Genomic DNA, 21,650 nt, shown 5'->3' with positions numbered 1-21,650 from the left:
TATTATTATTATTATTATTATTATTATTATTATTATTATTTAAAATTCCTTTTCTTCCCCCCTAGGCCCTAAGTGCATCTGCAGTTTGACACAAGCATCATACTCCACATGTTTACCAATTTACGAAATACACTCTCCTACCTGTTTGATTTTCCAATTTGGATTTGGGAAGTAAATTATAGGAAGTAAATGTTATTAAGAGAGAAACAAGTAAGGTAATAGAGTTTATAAATTTTAAGAGAAGGACAATGATGTGGTGATTGAAATGAGAAAATTATGACTTAAATTTGGTAAAATAAATGGGAAAATAAAGAGTTTAAAAAATTAATGGAAAGGAGATAAAGTTAATTAATTTTGGCACATGCACCAAATAAACAGTGTCTTTGCAAGGCCTAGGATAGCAAGGCAACACAAGTCAAAGCATCACACTACTAAGCTTGGCCAAAGCGTCACAACTCACAAGGCATCTTAAGACTAGACATCTTAAGACATGATTACGAAGGGAGGTACAAGGCATGAATGAGAAAGTTTTGGTCACCAAATAGGACAAACACATTGTCAAAAAAAAAAAAAAAAGAAAAAAAAAATAGGACCAACACTTCAATGCATAATCTTGTTGGGTTCCAATATGTCCTCCAAAAACAAAGGCTTTTTGAACAAACTTGAGAGATTTCAAGATTCAATATCAAATTTTTTTGACAGGGTAAGAATTGCAACCCACATATAATGTTGTATTATTGACAATTAAAATACAAAGTAGACAATTCCAATCCTCCAAATAGTCTCTCAAGGTATTGCAAGGTGCATGATAAATTGGTAAGCACCCCAACAAAATTAGAGAAAGTAGTAAAAATAAATAATGGTCAAAGTAAGTCTCGCATAATGGTGAAGTAATATGAAACAATTAACAGGTAGTTTCTGGTTTGTTAAATCGTTTTCACAACCACCACAACAGTACACCACTTACTGCACCAAAATTCTTTCACGATAACCATTTGCATTACTAACTGAAAAGACAACAATAGCTGAGATTTATTCAATTCAACAGAGATAATAAACCTTGTATGCACAAGTATAACCACATAGCATCTTCACATATACATATAAACTTATTCACACTATCATCATTATCAGCAGCAGCACCTGTAGTCCTGTACTATCATTATCAGCAAAGGGGGAAAAAAAAAAAAAAAAACACCCTGCATTTAGACTACATTAACCTGAGCTCTTCTACAAAATTGCACCTGTACCATTTCTCGGGAAGCTAGTCCTAACTTGCATTTTTAGAAGCATCACTAACTATGAAAGTGCAAGCCCTACTTGTGTAACTAACTTAACTACTTAGGGATAACTACTAAGGTCACATAACAGCTATCCCACTCTTGTCTGGAACCAGCCTTTTCATATAATACTTGGAGTTGCGGGATAAATTGATCCTTTTCCTTCTTTCTTCCGGTAAGCAATCAATGGTGCACTCTGAAAATCCACGTCTTACAAACCTGTGATAATCTTACATGAGCATTGCTATCGCACAGATAAATGGGCAAACATATTATATGAATCATGTAAATGCCGGTCTGAGCTATCTCTAACTGGATAACACAAAAATTCAAAAGATTTCCAGGTGGAAACCAATTAAAGATTGAAAAATTGGCATCAAAATGGAAAATTCTTTCTACAGAGCAAAGAGGCGTAACAGTTCCTTCTGTAGACATTTTAGATATCTACGCATGTTAGGAATTATCAAATTGTTAGTGTAGTGGATATAAAATATTCCTCTGAATCCCCAAATTACAGTAAATATAATTATAAAATGCTATTAGTCCAATTAATTAACAGAAGTTTCCAAGTTTTCTTTCAACTACCTAAAAAATAATGTTTATCATAAAATGGCAAAATCTAGCCTTTTGTATTCATTTTGCCCCAAACACAAAGGAACATGTATATAGATTGTGAACCTGGCAATAATAATGGCGAACTTACCAATCTGCAGTGCGTGTGGTTAGTAGAAAAAGCATTTCTAATCCAAGGGATGATGCTTTTTTCTCAATATAATCTGCAGTGTACCAACAAAAGTGATTATCTAGGTAAAAAAAAAAAAAAAGCAGTAAACAATGTGATCAATTTAGAGGATAGATTATTTAATCATACATCCCAGCCATCATCACTCTATCTCTCTGCTGACAAGGTTTAGGATGTTCAAGTGTATGTATGTAGCTTTACTGCTAATTAGTCTACACTAGTAAGTAGACTAATCTGAAGTATCCACAAGCATACACTTTTGGGAGAAAACAGTTAAGGAAAAACTAATACGTCCACCTTCTTTTAATTAAAAGTCTTCATTTTCTCACACAACTTCTTTTACATTAAATCAGACCTTGATTAGCAGTACTACTGTACCAGGATAAGTTTATAAGAGTATACTTTTCTTCCAAGATTATCACAAGTCAGAGTGCATGGGCAGTTTGACAACATTATTGCTACAAACGCATGAATGACTTATAAACTTGACATACCTAGTAACTTATCACCCTGCCCTTGTCCTCGGCATTCTGGAGAAACAGCGATGGCAGCAACTTCGCCACATTTATCCTCAAAGAATGGATATAAGGCAGAACAAGCTATAATCTGACCTTCTCTTTCCACAACAATGAAAGACTCAATTGCTGCAAGTAACTACATCCATAAAACAAGCAAAAATGTGCACATTAATCACAGATCAAAGGGTAGGAGGCCAAAGGAGCTCCATTTAAATCTGTAGTGAGGAAGCCTGAGAAAAGAAAGAGCTAGAGCAATCAAAATTAATGCAGATAACAGACCTCTTCATCAGTCCGTCGGATTAAAGTGCCAGACTCCTCTAAAGGTCGGAGTATCTGTCTTATTCCAGCAAGGTCGCCCTCCCTAGCCATTCGTGTTCCCTCATACACGTCACTGCAAAGAAAAGATTTGATCACATTGAAAAAGATGTCCATCTCAAGTTTCAGCAAAAAAAAAAAAAAAAAGGCTGTATGGAGAGGGGTCAGAGAGGTGTGGATGACCTAGAGATAATGTCCAAACTTGAAGTGTCCAAATACCTGGCACTCACAGTGACCTAAATAAATGAGGCCTAGAGTTCTTTCCACCATCACAATCAGGTTTCAGGCCCTCAGGATTTTGGGGAACAACTCAACAGGTTCAATCCCTTCGGAAAATGGCCAATGACTAAATAAAACGAACAAAACAAAAAGGTATTTAAATTCAAGAATCTGAATGTTAATAACCAAGAGAAGCTCTACTACATATCTCCTGTTACAAATTAGTATGCAAAGCTTTTCCCAAAAAGCATCAAAAGTTTATTCTCCATGTATATATAGAAATGCGAGTCAATTGCCTTTTGTGATCCTCAATCATACTACTACTACACGTCTACACTTTTAATTATGCTTGCATTGCTTCTATATATTTTTCATCACATACTTAAATACAATAATAAAATAAAATCAAAAAATCAAAAAATCAAAAATCAAAAATTATTCAGATATCATTAAAACCAAAAAGATAGATGTTGGCCTTTGATCCCAAAAATACATCTTATCATGATCTTAAGAAAAAATGTCACAGCAGACACCTGACATAGTTCTTTAGGTATGCTGACCTGAACAGGCAAACAACTTTCAACAAACAAAGAAGGGCTATATAGGAAAAAGCCTTTCTCAACAAAAAGAATGCAGCCCCAGAGTAATTTAATTGACAACTAGTACAGCATTCAAGGACGTTTATCAAACTCCCCCTCCCCACCCCCAAAATTAGAAAAAGAAAGATCCCCAACAAAGGAAAAAAAAAACACACTTCTGATATATGCACCTAACAAAAAGACAGCAGATACCTTGCTACCATTGTCCCCACACCATCTCTCTGAAACAATTCTAACAAAAGGACTCCACCAATTGTCCCATCCAAAAGATGAACTCTTTGGACACCACCCTGTAAGGAAAATGAGGAAGGGCAAGAAAAATACATATTATGATTGCCATGTGATGCACAGAACATACACAAATAAAGAAATCAATTGAAAGCTTCATAACTAAGATAATTACCACTTTCATTGGATATGTTAGAAAGTCAACCAAAGCCAAAAACAAAAATTAGAACAGGCATGATGTGCTGTCAGTCTATCACAGAAACCTCATCATACAAGAGAAACAAATGAACTCATAATTAAACAGCGAAATTAATGTATGCACCAAACCTCAAACAATCCTCCACCACTTTTTTCTAGTCAGGTTGTTGGGGGCAGGGGAATCGGCATCTCGAAGTTACATACTTACATACTACTCCATCTCCATCCCACTGAGATTTGCAACGAGCGTGGATATTCAACAAAAGATAATTAGGCAGAAGGTTGATTAGGTTTGATTAGCTAAAAGCTTCCGTACACACGTCAATGTCTTTAGGCCATTACTCTCAATGTTTCTTCATACAATTTCTGGATACTTACTCTCTTCTAGGCTAGCTCTATTTATACTACTCAATTGTAATACAAAAGTGGCCTAGTGCCTTAATTGCTACCTTTACTATTCTTTGTCTTCTTGCCCAAATTGCCTACATTACAAAAGCTTGGAATGTTTTCCCTACTGTTGCAATGTGAAACCACAAAAGGGAAAAAAAGAAAAAAGAACCCGCATGCTACCCAATTGAACCAACTCTTATGAGAGAGAGAGAGAGAGAGAGAGAGAGAGAGAGAGATGGGGCAATCTAAGTGGATGGATGGAGTATATTATTTAATGCAAAATCATGTCTGTGTAGTGTATCAATGAAACCATACTCCTAATAAATTTCTGAAACCATTAAACTGTACCTCTCATACTATATTGCCCTATGGTATGCAAAAGTCAACCACATCTTAATTGTGTTCAATATTTTAATACTAACAAGTAACAGCAAATGCCGCAAAGTTGATTAATAAGAGCCTATTTCAATAGATGTTTAGATATTGTGTCTCTTCGGCTAGTCTTCAGCTCTTTTGATATTGAGGATACACCAATAACAAAGTTCATCCTACTTATAATATTTCATTAGTTGTTGGAGTAAATTGAGGATTGACTCTCCAACTAGTCTTCAACTTGTCAATATGGACGATGCACTAATGACAGTCCACTATTCTTTCTGGAATTCGTAATAAAATATACCTAAGCTATTTGGTGTTGATTAATGACATGAGAATAATAGTGAATCAACCAAGGCCTAACCAGTAACCACCAGAAAAATTCTTACCAGAACCAAAATATCAACATACAAAAAAATTAACAAAAAGAAAAAGAAAAGGATTGGAAGTGGCGCTGTGGAGTGGGTTAACCTCACTTAAAAATGAAAAAAAGTTAATGGAACCAGAAGAAATGTTATGGACTGGGTCAACGGGGTCAACACCTCAAGTCAGCCACCACTTTTGGTGTACACGAGGCGCACAAAGATGGGGCAGCAAGGGTCAAAGGTAGAAAGGAACAATGAGCAACAAGACAAAGCTAATTAAAGAGAAATTAAGGAAAGAAAGCAACTCCTTTCAGCAATGTCTATTATGGTTTTTCTATTTTAGCTAATTATGTCACATGTATTATCTAAGACTTGAGTATAAGTATTGTAGTCTAGTATTAGCAGAAATCATCCAGAAAATTGAGTGAAGTTCCTAGAAGAGATTTGTGGACTAAAGTCACTGAGAGACTCATAGCCTAAAGTTATGCTTATCCTCTTTATCTGTAATTTGGTTTATTAATCAATTGAAATACTCAAGCTTTCCTTCTTAATTAAGCTTAATTTAGTATTATTAGAGTGTGCAAAATCTGGTACATAACAAGAAATTTGCCCAAGATAAAAACAGAACTTACTTTGCATACAAAAGCTGCAGCAGCCAATTCTGAAAGGTAACCATTAAGCCTACTTAGCCTCTCTTGACCACCAATAGCAAAACCCTGCTCGCCATACCATAACCCATTTCCATTGTCAAAACCAAGACCATTTTGAAATGTTGCATTTCCATTTACATTCAACAGAGATGGGATGGTATCAGTGAGCTGATACTGCTCCTGAGTTTTGAGATCTTCCTGACTAACAGCTTCTACATAATTAGCAGCGACCTCACTTTGTTTAGCTCGTTGACGAATAAGCTTGTCTGCATCATGAAGGCTGAGGTAGCGGATAAGATGCCCAAAGTCATCCAAAATAGGCCCATCAATTACACAAATAAGTTTCTCGGCATTGAGAGCCAGGGCACAAGCAGTTGCGACCTCATATGTACTGTTAGAAAAGGAAAGGAAAATTAAACATCAATGATCAATTACTTGGTTACAACCCAAAAATACACAGAAACGAAACAGAAACCAAAGTTCATCCACATACTTGCAATTTAGTACTTCTCCAGAGCTGGAATAACCCAAATTACTCAGTTGCACTATGCACCCTGCATCAAGCCTCTCACGAATACGAGCAACATCTACTTTCTTGACTTCTCCAGTTGCCCCATAATCAATACCCTTCACAACTCCTCTTCTCTGCAATAAGTTCACAAATTAAAATAAAATAATTGTGAAACTACTAAAAGTTCAGTATTACAAAATGCAACCACAACTTAAAATGTAACAATTTTAAGGCACGTTCGATAAGTAGTAATATATGATGGAGATGGTTATAAGTTTCATATAACATCACAAAGAAAGTCCCACAGCCAATGTTAACATTCAATACCAGATTACCAACTCTAAGGGGTGGAGTAGCATTACCATAGACACTGTCAAGGGACCTTCCTTTCAAAATGATACAAACTTCAGCATGTCATGTCATTCTAAAATGAGAAAATACAAGTTTATCTTCATAATAAACAAAAAAATGTTTATCTAGTGGCAATTTGTAAATAATTCAACAACGTTTTATAAAATTGTGCATTGCATGTATAAGTCAATATCTTACCTTAGCTGCCAAAAAGTTTCCACTTGCAACACTTACACCAACATCATGCCATCGGCTATTTTCCCCATGTCTGCGTATATTACATAAAGATGGTCCAGCAGCAAGTTTTGCTTCTATCATTATACGTATTCTTCCAGCTGCTTCCATAGCTGCTTCAAGGGAATCAGAATCTGTGATTCTATATGGCCCAACATACCGAGCCTTGCTTCCTACAAGAATACATTATAAGGATACCTTACAACCTGACACAATATGATATCTGAGAAAATGATAAGACACAGATAACACATTCGAAACATCCCATAAATAACAGATCAGCAATCATGACAAAAGCTTCAAAATAATGCTTGATGCATGCAGTGAATATTGGTCCACAGTCATCTAAATTTCAATCCAGATTAATATTCACCACAGGATTGGTGAGATCACTATTTGCTTTCTAATGAAAGGCAAAGAATCCAGAGTAATTATCTGAGGTTTTAAAGTACTACAATGACATTTTGTTTCAAGCCTTGATAGACAGTAGGTAAATAACTACAGCTGAACATAAGTCGTTCTCCCCTCCGCATAAAAACAATTGTTGGCAATAAATTAATATATTATTAACCTAAACCAACAGTATATTCTCAAAATCAACACAAATAATTAGTGCTCAACAAGCAAAAATAAAGGGTAATATCAATATCTTTTTTCACACAATTTGTGATAATTGAGAGGTATACCATCTTTTGGGTTATGCAAAGGTAGTGTAGCACATGTCTTTTGCAATGAAGTACATAGTATTTTAACACAATGGAAATTAAAACTCAATAATACCTTGATAAAGGAATTTTCAATCATATGTTTTTCCTCCCATAAATATGAAACAAATGTATGAAATGCTACTTCTGAGTATACACGTGAGAAACTCATTAATTTTGACTAACCTCTCTCTGCTAAAAGCTTATCAATGTGCACATGAGTACCAGGAACAATCACAAATTTGATCCCTAATCCATGGAGTAACGAAATGTCCTGCAACGAAAGTATAAGTTTTATCAGCACCAAATGAACTAATCAAGTGAATATGGCAAACCTCTCTTAGCACATGCACATACTCATAACGCATATGACACACACATAGAAATGGAAAATTTAGCCCAAAATCTAGAATAAAAGAAGCAAATTCAGGAGTATTTCCAACTAATTAGTATGAAACGTTGATGAATTAATCAGTATGAAACATCACAATATAACTTAGGTAAAAATGAATGTCTCACTCTTAAATTTAAAGGCAAAAGCTAATAAACACCCCGGGGTGTTAGATAAGAAAACTAAAAATAGAAATATTAACTTGAAATAAACGTTAAATACACGGAACGTGATTTTGGCATACATTCCCAAATTAATACTGGTACATGTTATGAAGTATTTTAAAGGGTTGTTCGTTAGCAAGGTCCAAATTTAAATAACCATATAGATACAGAAATTCTTAAACTCAGCAACAATTTCCTAAAATAGTAGTAATTAAATTGAAAAAAGCAAAACAACAACAAAATCAAATGTAGAAAAAATTAGTAACAGCAAAATGAGTATATAATGAAAGGAAATAGAAATAAGGAAATATATAAGACATGCCTTTAAGAGGGGGTCTAAGAAATGACTAGCAACAATCTCACCGGAGATGATAATGACAAAAGTACCATCTCTATGAGCCCTAAAATACGGCCAAGCTTCTCGAAACCACCGTACAAATTGTACTTCCTTCATCATTGACGCCGACAACGATAAAAACCCATCTCTTTCTCTCTCCTCCTCTTCTTCTCCCCACTCTGTGTCATTGGACACTTTGCACTTGACTACTTTCTCGCCGCCATTGATAGATGCTGCGGAAAGAGGCTTAATCGTGTCGAATACGAAACCATTGTCGGAGGAACGTCTTTTCTTAGTTAGGGTGGTGTTGTTTGGTGGAATCAATTTAGAATTGATTTTAGGGAGGAATAAGTTAGGGTTTATGTAAGAAATCGCCATTTTAATTGCAGAGTTTTAATGGTGGATTATCGTATATAGACGGAGAAGAAGGAAGGAACAAAAACAAGGGAACGTGTTAACCGCTGCTAAAAATGCCTAAACCTGATTTTTTTTTTTTTTTTTTTTTTTTTACAACGCTACCAACGGCACCGTTTCTTTCGTAATTGTCGTCTTATTTGAAAATTGTTGTTTAGGGAAGTTTAGTGGTTGAGGCGTTGGCAAACGGGGATAATAGGGTGGGTTTCAATTTCATGGGAGTTGAAGATGGGTTGAAATTTTGGAAAGTTACACGGTAATGTGCAGCAGATAAAATTGGCAATAGTTACACATAATAAGTAATGGATATAGTATATTAACAGTCAATGTTAAAATGAGTCTTAGCTGGGACTCAACGGGTTTTTATTTTTCTATGACACCTTCCATTGTTATTTTTATTTAAAGACACATTAGCTTAAGTAGGAGACCCGATTTATCCCTATACATGGAAATAGGATTTGATAGGTAATAAGGCAGAGATGGATAAAATCATACTTGTCATAGATGATGGGATGAAAGTGAATTTTAAGTTGTACTCTCCCGTGCCCCACCCGTCCCACTCATACTTTTACATTATCTTATTAAAAAAATTAAATTAAATACACACTTCTAAAGAATTTGTGACATGAGAGTTATGAATTTTCAATGCGGTCTGAGTATGTAAGAGAAATAGAGAATATACTACCAATCCGAAAAGCATTCTAAAAATGGGAGCATATGAAAAAGGGATGATTCTCTTAGAAAATCAAGCAATTTCCAATTGAGCTTATAGTTGCATTATGTAAGGACCGTAGGGTAGCAGTAGCATGTGACATAATGTCATAATGTGAACTTAAATCTATCGTACAAGATTACAAGCTGCAAATTTCCACAGAGTTGCACCAGTGTGTCTCTTTCTTTTTTTTTTTTTTTTTTTTGACAAAATGTCTATTTTGAATGTACTGATGATAATTTTTTATCCTATTCGCTATGATATGATCCATAACTTTACTCTCGTGAAAATTAGTACAAATCTAGATGAATAAACATGATTTCATATTTCGTATGATTATATTTTCTTTACGTATCGATCACATATAATAATTGAAATTATAAATCAAGATGATTATAATAAGAATAAAACAATTAAGTACTAAAGATGTTCTAAGAGAAATGCATAAATAGTTATAAAGTCCAAATAGTACAATTAAAAATTGGACAAATTATAACCACAATTATGACAAAGTATAAACTAAAGGGAAGACAAAGAGAGAAACCTGGAGGATTGAGTGGAGGAGATTTGGGGAACTAACAATGAAGGCAGAGACGACAACAACAAAGGTAGAACCCCTATGTACTTCCAAGTATGGCCAAGCTTCCCTCATCATCTTCACAAACAGCTTATTCTGCTCACCTTCCTCATTAATAACTCCTCTCTCTGATCTCATATTAGTTAAATGGTGTTGATGATGATTATTAGTATTGCTCCTGCTAGTAATTGTGAGAAGAGCATTACCACAGCAACAACGACGACGCCGGCCTGATGAGGGGAAGCCCATTTTAAGTAGTGTAGGCATGATTGAAGTGTTCTTCTCCGCCTTCAACTTAACTACTCCTACTGAAGTTTTTACCTGGTTCTTAATCATAGCTGTTGTTACACTTAAATTATGGTGAGAGTTTTGAGTGACAAAAAGACTTGGTAACATTTGTGAATTGGTAGTGTTTGAGGTTATTTAAGGGGAGGAAAATTGTAGAAGGTTGGAGTTTTAGGAGGGGGGTAAGGGCTTTTGGCTAGGGGATGAAAGTCTAGTCAATCTCTTAAGAAAAAGTCGATTTTTTTAAAAGAAAATAACGTCTAGAAATAGGGTAATTATTTAAGAACAGAAGAAGCAATAGATTGATATTTATATGTCTTAGTGGATGAATACACAACTAAGTTATTTTGTATTTATTAAATTTATTTAAGAAATTAATTACGAGATAGCTACTTTGCTAGAGGAATGAATGAGAATAGGTGGTGTATATCTCCAACTTGACATAAAACGTGTTTAATTTATCTATTAAGTGCTGAAAATGCGTCTTCTAAACAACTTAAATGTCCTTAGTTACTCAAGGGTGAGTGATGTGTGTGATGAAGGTTCGAGTGAGTGATGATGACATAGATATTTGTCAAAAACATACGATGGTCCCATGCCATGCATATGCAGCGACACGACGATGTAACTGTTTGGTTGCTACCGTAATTCAGATAACTATGCTTTCCTTTGCTGACTCCAACTTTGAACTTGAATTGCTGACTACTCGTAAATCATGCTTGATTTTTTTTTTTTTTTTTTAACAATTCATTCAAGTTGTCTCTCGTAAATAACCTTGTAAACACTTTTAACATTCATGCATTTGAAAGAGGTCATTAAGGATTCAAATACGAGTAATACAAAAAAAAAAACAGAGAAAGTACTCATGAGTCATGATACTCTTCAGATATGCTCTTTATCTTTAATAGCTAGTAAGAATTCAATTACTCCACACCAATAGCAAACAAAAAAAAAGAGAGAAAGAAAACAAAAAAAAAGAGAGAAAGAAACGTATGGAGTTAAGGATTTGTCATGTCCTTGTTTGTTTGATTGATTATATGATTTTAAAAGTGAAATGAATCCAAATTAATAAAAAAAATTGTTCAGAAGATAGGAGTATATTTCTCTTTCCAAACAAGTTTTTTAAGACATTTGATGCGGTGTCGAAACGCACACAAATTAATAATAATTACCCTAAGACTACTAACTTGTAATTAGCGGAAGTAGGGGTCGATCCCACAAAGAATGTGCTTGCAAATAACTAAGAATAACAAGGACTCAAAACAGTAAAAGAATGATTGGGGGGTGTTTAAGGATAAAGATAAACTAACAACTAGGAACTTAAACTAATAAGAACAAGAACAGATAAGGAACTTGATACTCAGCAACTACATATAGAAATCCACCATGCAAATGTATAATCACGGACTTATTACTTAACCCTTTAGAATAGCTTGACTTATGGAACAAGTTCCTCTGTTTTCCCTTAGTAATGGTTAGATCACGTACGACTTTCACTAACCCTAACCAACAGATAACCCCTATACTACGAGCAAGGAATTTAACCTGATGACAACATTAAGAACTAGGAAAACATCAGGCCAAGACAACCACAACACTCCGGAACTTACGTGATTTGGCCTCGATCAAGAATTACTTTTCAATTAATAGAGTGGAACGTCCTCCTCTACAATTGTTTGCTACTCGATTAATGTTCCCAAGCAATTACGGACTTAGTAGTATTAATTAGCAAAAGAAATCAGACCCAAACAAATAGTTGTACACCTACTTATAAGAAATCATCATTCGTATGAACAAAACAATAATTCAAGAATACTCTAAAGCATTAATCATTAAAACAACAATACTCGTCTCAAATACTTAATACATGGCTTCAAACTAATAGTTACTGAGCATAACAAGCTAAGGACTCATAATACAAAGATAAGAAAAGAAAACGAAACAAGAACCCATCAAGTTTCTCAGATTCGGATCTGAGTTCCTCTCAGGCAACTCTGAATTCCTTCGCTGCAATGTATCACGAAGAGTGACCAACGACTCCTAACCCTAGAAGGGTTTTGGAGTGAAGCCTCCCTTCTCTCTCGTCTCTTCTTCAGTGTCTGGCTTGTTTTCTCTATGATTTTGTGGCTTTAAATAGGCTAAGAGATAATTGGGAATCTTTCAAAGATAAGGAAAGTAATTAGATAAAATTGTGAAAAATATATCTCTTCCATATCTTAACCAATTGATAAGATCTTCTTTTCATTCATATTTATCTTTTCCAACAGCTGTAGATCTTGTGAATTATTCCCCAAGATTTCCCAAATTCGTGGATTCAATGAACCTAGACGAACAAAACGTGCCCAGCAAGCTGTTTTCATCTCCGTCAGTTTCTCAAGTTCCTCGGCAGGAACTTCCAATTGTGCTCCGCATTGACTCCTTCATTTGGTTGATCTTTTTACCTTCTAAAACCACTCAATAACCTATCAAAACACACAAATGAGAAATAAGCCACAAAATATCAGAAACCTAAATAAAAACACTAAAATGCTAAAGGAACTTATCCAAAATCTAAGGAACATATATATAAAATAGTGTCAGAAATGACACTCATCAACATTTTTCTGTAGAATAACTAAATCCAGAGACGCATGTAACTTTCTAGCATAGTCAGAAAGAATAGAGGGATGAAATGAACTTAACATGTGGTACTCTTAAAGGACGTGTAAGGTGTACTACTAACCTCAGAAATTCAAGAGAGTTGTGAGGGAATTACTGAGGTAAAAATATGGCAATCTTACCACCTGCGCGTGGAAAAAGTAGTAGTTACACTGTCATAGATATAGAATTACAGATAGTGCCTAAACTTGTCTGCTATACATTACACACTCCAAACATCCAATGAGGTCAATTACCAAATCAGCCTAAGAGCTAAGAGCATACTAGTGCATACATGATTATGTGCAGTACTACGTCGCGGAGTTGAAGATCTTTCAGAATCCATAACTTCCAAAGCCAAAGCCTACCACTGACCGTACTAACAAAAACTACATCTCAGTAAGCTGGTTCTGAATTTGACAGAAAAAATCCTGAATCTTCAAGTTAATCTGAATCCTCCAATCTACCCAAATCAATAAAACCATCTATACCACCTACTATTTGAACTGTGTTCCTTCTCAGTTGGAGCTAATGTGATTCTTTCAGCATGAGCCACAGCCCATCTGCTAAATTCAGGAGAAGAAACCAACTCTTCCAATCCTTTTTTTGTGCATTCTTTGGTCACTGATTTCAGCTCATCAGCAGAAAATTTCCTCCTCTGTGGGGTGTTATGATAAGTAGAATAGAAGGTGTCAGATTCTTTAGGAGGGGGAGGAGTTTTCTTTGACGGCCCTGAAGGAAAAACAGGAAAATGTGCGATGAATACAGACACTACACACTAGTACAGGTTTCAAGGTTCCACATACCAAAAAAAATTATGGGTGCAAACCTTTGACATTAGGATATGAGGCAGCCTGCGTGGTGCATTTGGATGGAGGGCTCAGGAACATATCTTGAGAATTTGGGAAATTGCTAACATGCTCTGCATATTTATCAACAATCGGGGATGAATCATGATCCCTCGATTTCTGATGACTTCTTGCAACAGCTTTCTGAAATTTCCTGCATATATTAACACAGTAAACCAAATTATATATCTATATGAAGTTGAGTAATATAATCCATTCATGCTTTAAACACTACCAGTTTGCCACTGCCCACCCTCGGAAAGGAAGAGCAGAGAAGAGTCAGAAGACAACAATACAACATGTCTACTCTGGAAATTCCAGAGTCAAAATACCAATGCTATAGATGGTAGAGCTTAAATTACATGATTATTTTGATTGGAAACAAGTTTCACTGAAGCCAAAAACATAAAAACCTCTTGATCTTACCTGTAAAGTCTACGTAGCAATCTAGGTCTGGCAAATTTGCGCAAGATTGATGATATGAAAATAGCAGATACCAATGCTTCTGCTGCCAGCAGAGGATCCAAAGAGCACTGGAAATTGACATAAGCTCATCAAAATCTATGAATTTTTCCTGGCTCAAAGGTGAATCATAAAAGAAGAAATATATAAAGCAAAACATCATCATTTCAGAACTCTAGATATAATAAGTACCTGCAAGATCATAACAGCACCCAGTATCCGGATTGACCAGGCCACAAACTGAGATACATTAGTATCAATCAACCCTTCTTCAGTAAGAACCAACTTGCGGACAACCCAAAAGCCCAACCATGCTCCAGCAAGTGAAATAAAAACCAACAAGAATATCGCCAGCTGCAGTCCATTTGTAGATGCATTAGCATATTAATGTTTCTTATATTTTGATAGAGAAGAATATCCTTTGACCCATCATTATAAAACGGATAAGGCAAGCGAATGACCTTTATGTGTGTGCACGCGCATGTGTGCGTCGGGGGGGAGGGCTGGCAAAAACTATTTGCATTAATGTCTTGTAAGGTTTAAGGTCATAATTTGAGGACATAGCAAAAAGATGGTAACATGAAATATTACCTATTTTAGAGAAAAAGTAAATCAAATACCTAACATGTATTCATTATCATTCATATTTCATATTCAGGTCTCTACATCATAAACAGTACTCAAGGTCATCAAAGATATCAAAGATGATACACGTGTTTAGTGGAGGATTGTTGCCATAAAAATTCACAAGTGCCATCCCATGCCCATTTACACACTAGCTTCATTTTCATTCTAAACCAAACAAGTCATCAAGTATGAACACTAGCCAATGAAAAGTCTATAAGGTATACTTTGAAAAGAAGGAAATGTTGTGAAGAACCCCAAAAAAGTTGGGGCTCTTTAAAATATACCCCCATTAATTTATTTTTTTAAATTAAACCTCCAAGGTTTCTTAAATAGTTCAACTAGCACCACCAAACTAACAGACCAGTTAAAATTTCCGTCTTCTAGACCCAACTTATACTTCAATTTAATTGTCATCACTTCCTTCTTTGCAATCTTCTATCTCTTCTACAATGGTCATATTTCATTCTCCAAGAATCAGAGAAAAGAAGGCAAATTTCCTGAGCAATCACGCGATGTTGAGGGGTTTTTTTTTAAAGCCAATTAAATCTAGTGAGTTGTTGCAACAGAAATTAATTCCAATAAATTCAATACACGACTATAATAAGTGTACATAAAGTTTAAAAGACATAAAATGGGATTTTATGGAACTAGAACACCATAGCCAGCTTAAAAGGCAGACGTAAATCACATAATGTCATATTCAATCTAAGACTCTAAGATACAGAAAATATTACCACTGATGATCACTTGTGTGAAACAAATAAAACAACCACAAAGATATGATGCAAATCCAAATTTCTTACAAGCTGTACTCTTCAAAATAAATCACATAGGACTTACATACAGGATTGTACATGTCCTCGCTGATACCCATCTCCGCAAGCATTGAACGCAGCAAACGTGGCACATAGCTTAGGAGAAAAGATCCAACGCCAATCTAGATATAAAAAAGTATACACAATCTGAGAGAGGATTACTATGAGACAATTATCACAGCAAACAATAAGTATGATACTCATGAAAGACGAGTATATAAAAATAGCAATAGAATTTCCACGACCAGTAGGAAGAAGCTTCATTCCCTGCCAAAATTCATAACAATAAATACACAAAGAATCAGTAGCTAATAAAGGACCTTACAAAATATTTATGGTAACAAGGCTTCTTAAGGAAACCACTAAGGGGTTTGTGCAATATAGGAATTGAACTAAATATATGCCACAAGAACTTTCAGTAAAACAGACACTGGATTTCAGCAAGAAATTTTACAAACTACAGGTTATATACAAGAAAATCAATAATTACCTGGAAAGGAACAAGTAGTACCACAAGGATGATCCCAACAGCCATAGCACTGCTATAGTAAAATATCAAAGACTCACTGAATGTGGGAGCCAGTGTAAGCAATAACGTACCCAGGACTAGAAACACAACGCGATATGCAGAGAAATCTGAAAAACAGATGTAAAACAAGATTAACTATTGTCTAACTCTAACATAGTAAATCTTCATAAATATTTGACAAAGTTGGATATTCTTAAACAAAAGTGCATTTTACCCTAGGTTGGATATTCTCAAACAACAGTGCATTTTACCCTAGTACACAAAAACTTCTGAAAATGACCCACCTTCATCGTTATTGAACAATTCACTTACGAAACCATCACTAATTGATTATTGATAGTATCAGTATCTTTGCTCAAATATTAAGGTAGAGGCTTCTCATTGACACATAAATGAGTGCCAGTACATGGATGAAAAGTTGAAAATCTGTCAATAAATGGACCCAAGCGTCGATTTTTTTTTTTCTTGGGGGGGAGGGGGGTGATGGGCAGCAACAACATGGGAGTATTAAATTGGGATAAAGTCGGTAGTATTTCTTATGTAGCCGTGGGTGGCTTATTAACAGGATGTTCAAATAATAATAAATCATCAAAAAAGAGTAGGATAAACAAAGATATAGTGAAATACCACCATCCAGGCTCCAGTTAATGCAGCTCTGTGCTAGGAGATATTGGAGGTTAAAAGAAAAGTTTTCATACTACCCACAAAACATCCGAAGTTAGATTTTCGTATGCATATAATGTCATCTACTAAGGAAAGAGGTTAAGGAAGACAACAAGTCGAGTAATCTGACATGGGCGAAATCAAAGTCAGGAATTGTAACTGAAACTAACTAAAGGTAGCAAAAAACAAACTTTCAAAACCAAAAGGTAACATACAACATAGCATGCCCCAAAGCCCCTCCCTCCCCCACCCCACCCCACCCCCCCACCCCCCCAACCAGTCAACCACCACCAAAACCAATTATGATAGTATAAGCCATCCGCAATTGGTATCAATAAATTAGCAAGAATGACCTGCTATGCAAGGATCAACAACACAGTTTACCTTCTTGTAGGGTCAACTCCAATGTTCCCAAAGATGAATTAGCCATCCTTATATCTAAGAGTTTGTGGTCAAAGGGTGACATCCGTTGAGCCCATGAACCCTTTGAAACCTTTTGCCACTGACTTGGGGAACACATTCCTACCCTAAGAGACAAATTTCTGCAAAAGAAACATAATTTTTCCTTTAGTTGTAAGAGCCACAAATCCATTGATTCCATACAGGTTATTTGATTAAGTATGACTACTATCAAATTTTAATTTCAAATCAGGCAAAAAGATTGTCCTATCAAAATGTCTGATGCAATTTCCACATAATTTAAAAGGTTACTAATATTACTATTATAAACTAATATGTGGGGTTAGTCATTAGTGTAAAATACAATGTTCTTACACATAATACACATATGACAAATGCGTCTCTTATAAGGCTGGTTTTTCCAAATAAGAAGATTAGTGCAGAGTAAGTGTCTATCTTAAGATTCATCCCTGCAAACATATAATGGTCAATTTGGCAAGACAGTGCTGCTAATTTACTTTGCTCAAATTCTTTGGCACAACTGAAATAAACCATCCTGGATGAATACCTTTACTTCTGCCGAAGGCTATACAATGTATGTGTCTGAGTAGTTAATCTATTCAACTCTTTTGCACCTATAGCTTATCCCCTTCAACCAAAAATTTCTTTAAATTTTGTCTCTATACAATAACTAAAGCCACATTTTTCTTGAAAATTTTAACTCAAAACCTAAAGTCAAATGACTCATATTTCTCAAGGATCAAGAGGAAGATTCCACCCAACTTAAATGTAAACAGTTTGCATCTTCTTTATCCCAATCAATTTTAATGTCCTATCACATGCAACAGGGATGCAATTTCAGCTAAGAAAAAAATATTCATAAGTGGAAGCTCTTTGATTCAGTTATTGGCAGTACCAACTCAGGAAGTTGCTATAACCATATTCAGAGACAGAGACCACATGATTGCTTACCTGTGAAAACAGATCTCAAAATTTGGTTGGCGAAGACTAAAATTTAGGTGCAATACTTTCACTGTCACAGAATGGGAAAATTGTTTGAGATTCTTCATCCTTGACAAGCCATATACATGCACCCTTTCAGCAACGTTGACATGGAGTTTAGAGCCAGGTGAATTTTTCACAAGCAAACTTGGGACTATCTGCAATGCAGTAGATTGACCAACAACTGCATATTTAAAGGCAGACTAAACAGTCAATATTCAAGTATGAAGTATTTAACAGCAACATTTAAAGTTTACAAAAACCAATACATGAGTTGAATACATTTTCATGGTCATGAGATTACTTCCCAAATTTAAATACATATAAGATATAACAAAGCAACTATGCAACTGGGGCAATTATTTTCATGAACATGCTCCACAGTTGTCGGTCCAAAAAATTGAAGAATATAAGCATGTTATACATAGTTGAGACGTGTATAACATAAGTTTATTACTTCCTCCGTTTTTTATTAGATGTATTATTTTTAAATTCACGGACTCCTAGGCAATTTTTAGAGATGAAAGAGACAAAGAGAAAGAAAAAAGTGGACTCATGTGATATGAGAGAGATAAAGATAATTTATAAACTAAAAAGGAAAGTGATGCTTCTAAATTGAAACTTCCAAATATAAAAAGTGATGCATCTAAAAAAACAGAGAAAGTAGTGGATATATAATTAACTAGAGTGGTAATTGGACCAGGCCATCCAGTGACATAAGAATTAGGCCACATATTAAGGGGTTTTACCCTTTAATTCTTTATTAGACAGAGGCGTTATAGGGTCAAGTAATAATGGTCACTACAGGGTTTTAGTGACAACCAATTGATATTGCTTTTTTTTTTTTTATGGTAAATGGCCCAATAATCAGAAACTTGGAAGTTTCAGGACACCCTTTACCTCTCTCTCTCCCCTCTTTCCTGTCTTCTCTTTTCTCTTGTATGGTAGCAATTTCTCTCTCATTTGTACTCTAATTACCTTAGGCCATGCATTTAAAAGATACGGAGTATATAATATTGGATTTCCATCTTTTAATTTGATTATTGGATGATCTAATTACTAGTTAAGCTCCCCAATATTTTGCCAGCAGCTCCTTTGCTTAGTCAACCTTTGGTTTCTCACTGCTCCTCTCTCCATCTTCCTTTTGGTTCTAGTAAAACGAAACCTAAAATAATTAAAATTTACTAAACAATACTTTTATTTAGATTGCTCTACTTATCAAAGTCTCAAATTTCCCAGAAACTTTAAATGAGTATGATATACATATATAGGGTTTTAAACCATGATTATTATTATTATTATTATTATTATTATTATTATTATTATTATTATTATTATTATTATTATTATTATTATTATCAAAGTAAAGGATTCTTTATAATATACCATAACCCGCTGACAACCCCGTATTCGACTGACAAAAACATAAACCCTGATCCGGCCCTGATCTGCATGATCCTGGCCCTATCTTAACCCCACTAACAATTTTGAATAGCCCTCTATTGACCCGCCTCTGTAGCAACCTGCATAAAGCTGCCCCGACCTGTCCAATAACCAGACCCACCTACAACGAGCACGAGTTCAATTATCATGACAGGTGAAGCTTTAAAATTGCACAAGACCTAGATATTAGGGAGGATGTCTTAGATTCAAAAGCCCCTTCACCCTCATCTCAATTCAATGTATCTAACTTCTTTCCACTTCAATTCGCATGATAAAGTACACCCTTAGTATAATTAACCGCCCAATTTCCCCCAACATTATCTTATTTTCAAAAACAAAAACTCATCGATATAAGAACCCCGAATTACATAAACAAGGAATTAGGGTTTTCTACGACAAAAAATCCATCACGAAAAAGGAGAAAATTATACAAAAAGAAGAAGAAATGATTAAATGAGAAGAAAACCCTAGAATTTGGTGAAGAAAAATTGAGGGATGAATAAAAAGAGAGAAAGTACCTAACGCAAGTTCGTCGGCGGAGACAAAGGAAGATGAAGTAATTGCGATGAAGAGAAGGAGGACGACGCCGGTAGCCATGACTACAGTTGGGCAGCTTCAGTGTCGGAATTTCTCTCTCTCAACTCTCAACTCTCAACTCTCAACTCTCAAGTCTCAAGGCGGGACTTTTGTAACTTGAAAATTGTGGGAATTTTGGAAGATCATTCCTGTTATATGTTGGGTGGAAATTGGAAAAGAACAACCATGTAATTTATTAACAAACTGGTAGTCGGAAAAATCGTTACTCTAGGGCTTGTTCATATTTACAGGGTTTGTTCACATTTATTGAAATGATTGGAGCTAAATTGAACTGAACTAAACTGAATTGAACTGACTGGAGCTGAATTGAACTGAACTGAATTGAATTGAACTGATTGGAGCTGAACTGAACTGAGCTGAAATGAATATTTTATGAGAGAGGAAAATTAAGATCTGAACTGAACTGATTGGAACTGAACTAAACTGATTGAAGCTGAATTGAACTGAACTGAAATTAAATAAATGTGAACAAGCTCTTAGTTGAAATAAGTCTTGTTGTAAAAGCTGGATTCACGTTAATTTTATTGTAAAAACATTGAAATTAAAGGTAACTTACATAATTTTATGTTTTTTCCCTACATTATATCCCTACATTATAAAAATTAAAAAATAACTCTTAGGAATAGTGTTCTACCAACTATACCCTTAAAAAATATGTACAAAAATATGTATTTACTTTTTTACCCTCATTAATATGTTTACAATCATTAATATATTTAATGTTTTTTAAATTAAACCTATCATCAATTAATTTAAATTTTTTTTTTAACAAAAACTTGTAATGCTTTTTTTTTTTTAATAAAAAAATTGTAATGCTTTATACTTCATATGTTATTGTTATTATTTTTTAAAAAGAACAAAAAAAACTGTATGTACGAAGAAACTGTTTATTACCAAGAGACTGTCTATTTTTACCCCTTCGTGGTTACTCTTCTCATTTACAATCTTGTTGTCATTTAATTGCAACTATTGTTAAGGTTTATTAGTTTTGAAATCTACATTGTTTGATGGCACATAAACAACATTATGGAATTTGAATGGGATTCATATTAAAAAGTGATATTTGAGC

The 21,650-nt window shown here is 34.8% G+C and overlaps 2 protein-coding genes across 4 annotated transcripts; both read right to left on the bottom strand.

Annotated features, from left to right (window-relative positions):
• Positions 1 to 1,014: 1,014 nt before the first annotated feature.
• On the bottom strand, positions 1,015 to 10,850 carry LOC145561860 (putative amino-acid acetyltransferase NAGS2, chloroplastic). Of its 2 annotated transcripts, none has more exons than XM_081621977.1 (10): positions 10,242 to 10,850; positions 7,866 to 7,953; positions 6,940 to 7,148; positions 6,373 to 6,524; positions 5,862 to 6,270; positions 3,866 to 3,963; positions 2,820 to 2,931; positions 2,517 to 2,676; positions 1,984 to 2,056; positions 1,015 to 1,499 (listed from the first exon to the last, which is right to left on the bottom strand). In XM_081621977.1, the coding sequence occupies exons 1-10, from the start codon at positions 10,668 to 10,670 to the stop codon at positions 1,361 to 1,363; spliced, it is 1,869 nt and encodes a 622-aa protein (XP_081478103.1). In that variant the 5' UTR covers positions 10,671 to 10,850; the 3' UTR covers positions 1,015 to 1,360. The 2 variants fall into 2 exon arrangements, with proteins under 2 accessions (XP_081478103.1, XP_081478104.1); XM_081621978.1 differs by lacking the exon at positions 10,242 to 10,850 and adding an exon at positions 8,557 to 10,221.
• A 1,400-nt stretch (positions 10,851 to 12,250) lies between these two features.
• Positions 12,251 to 20,658, bottom strand: LOC145561861 (uncharacterized). Of its 2 annotated transcripts, XM_081621980.1 has the most exons (12): positions 20,503 to 20,658; positions 18,512 to 18,725; positions 17,525 to 17,682; positions 16,439 to 16,584; positions 16,153 to 16,215; positions 15,978 to 16,070; positions 14,699 to 14,860; positions 14,471 to 14,577; positions 14,026 to 14,198; positions 13,492 to 13,928; positions 13,282 to 13,342; positions 12,251 to 13,021 (listed from the first exon to the last, which is right to left on the bottom strand). In XM_081621980.1, exons 1-10 carry the CDS (start codon positions 20,579 to 20,581, stop codon positions 13,669 to 13,671), a joined length of 1,455 nt encoding a protein of 484 aa, XP_081478106.1. In that variant the 5' UTR covers positions 20,582 to 20,658; the 3' UTR covers positions 12,251 to 13,021; positions 13,282 to 13,342; positions 13,492 to 13,668. The 2 variants fall into 2 exon arrangements, with proteins under 2 accessions (XP_081478106.1, XP_081478105.1); XM_081621979.1 differs by having other exon boundaries at positions 13,282 to 13,928.
• Positions 20,659 to 21,650: the final 992 nt, after the last annotated feature.

This window comes from Chenopodium album, chromosome 10 (assembly GCF_948465745.1).
Source record: "Chenopodium album chromosome 10, dcCheAlbu1.1, whole genome shotgun sequence".
NCBI classification, from domain to species: domain Eukaryota; kingdom Viridiplantae; phylum Streptophyta; class Magnoliopsida; order Caryophyllales; family Amaranthaceae; genus Chenopodium; species Chenopodium album.
The sequence above is the reverse complement of the archived record's forward strand: the minus strand, read 5'-3'. Positions and strand labels throughout refer to the sequence as shown.

Coding starts and splice junctions, on each gene's coding strand:
- LOC145561860 (XM_081621977.1), bottom strand. CDS start 10,670: ATGTTACCAAGTCTTTTTGTCACTCAAAACTCTCACCATAATTTAAGT. Junction 6,271..6,372: donor GGAGAAGTACTAAATTGCAA/GTATGTGGATGA, acceptor CTTTTCTAACAG/TACATATGAGGTCGCAACTG. Junction 3,964..5,861: donor CTGCAGCTTTTGTATGCAAA/GTAAGTTCTGTT, acceptor TTTTCCTTACAG/GGTGGTGTCCAAAGAGTTCA.
- LOC145561861 (XM_081621979.1), bottom strand. CDS start 20,581: ATGGCTACCGGCGTCGTCCTCCTTCTCTTCATCGCAATTACTTCATCT. Junction 18,726..20,502: donor CGCCGACGAACTTGCGTTAG/GTACTTTCTCTC, acceptor TTAAATATGCAG/TTGTTGGTCAATCTACTGCA. Junction 14,199..14,470: donor TTGCTACGTAGACTTTACAG/GTAAGATCAAGA, acceptor TAATATATGCAG/GAAATTTCAGAAAGCTGTTG.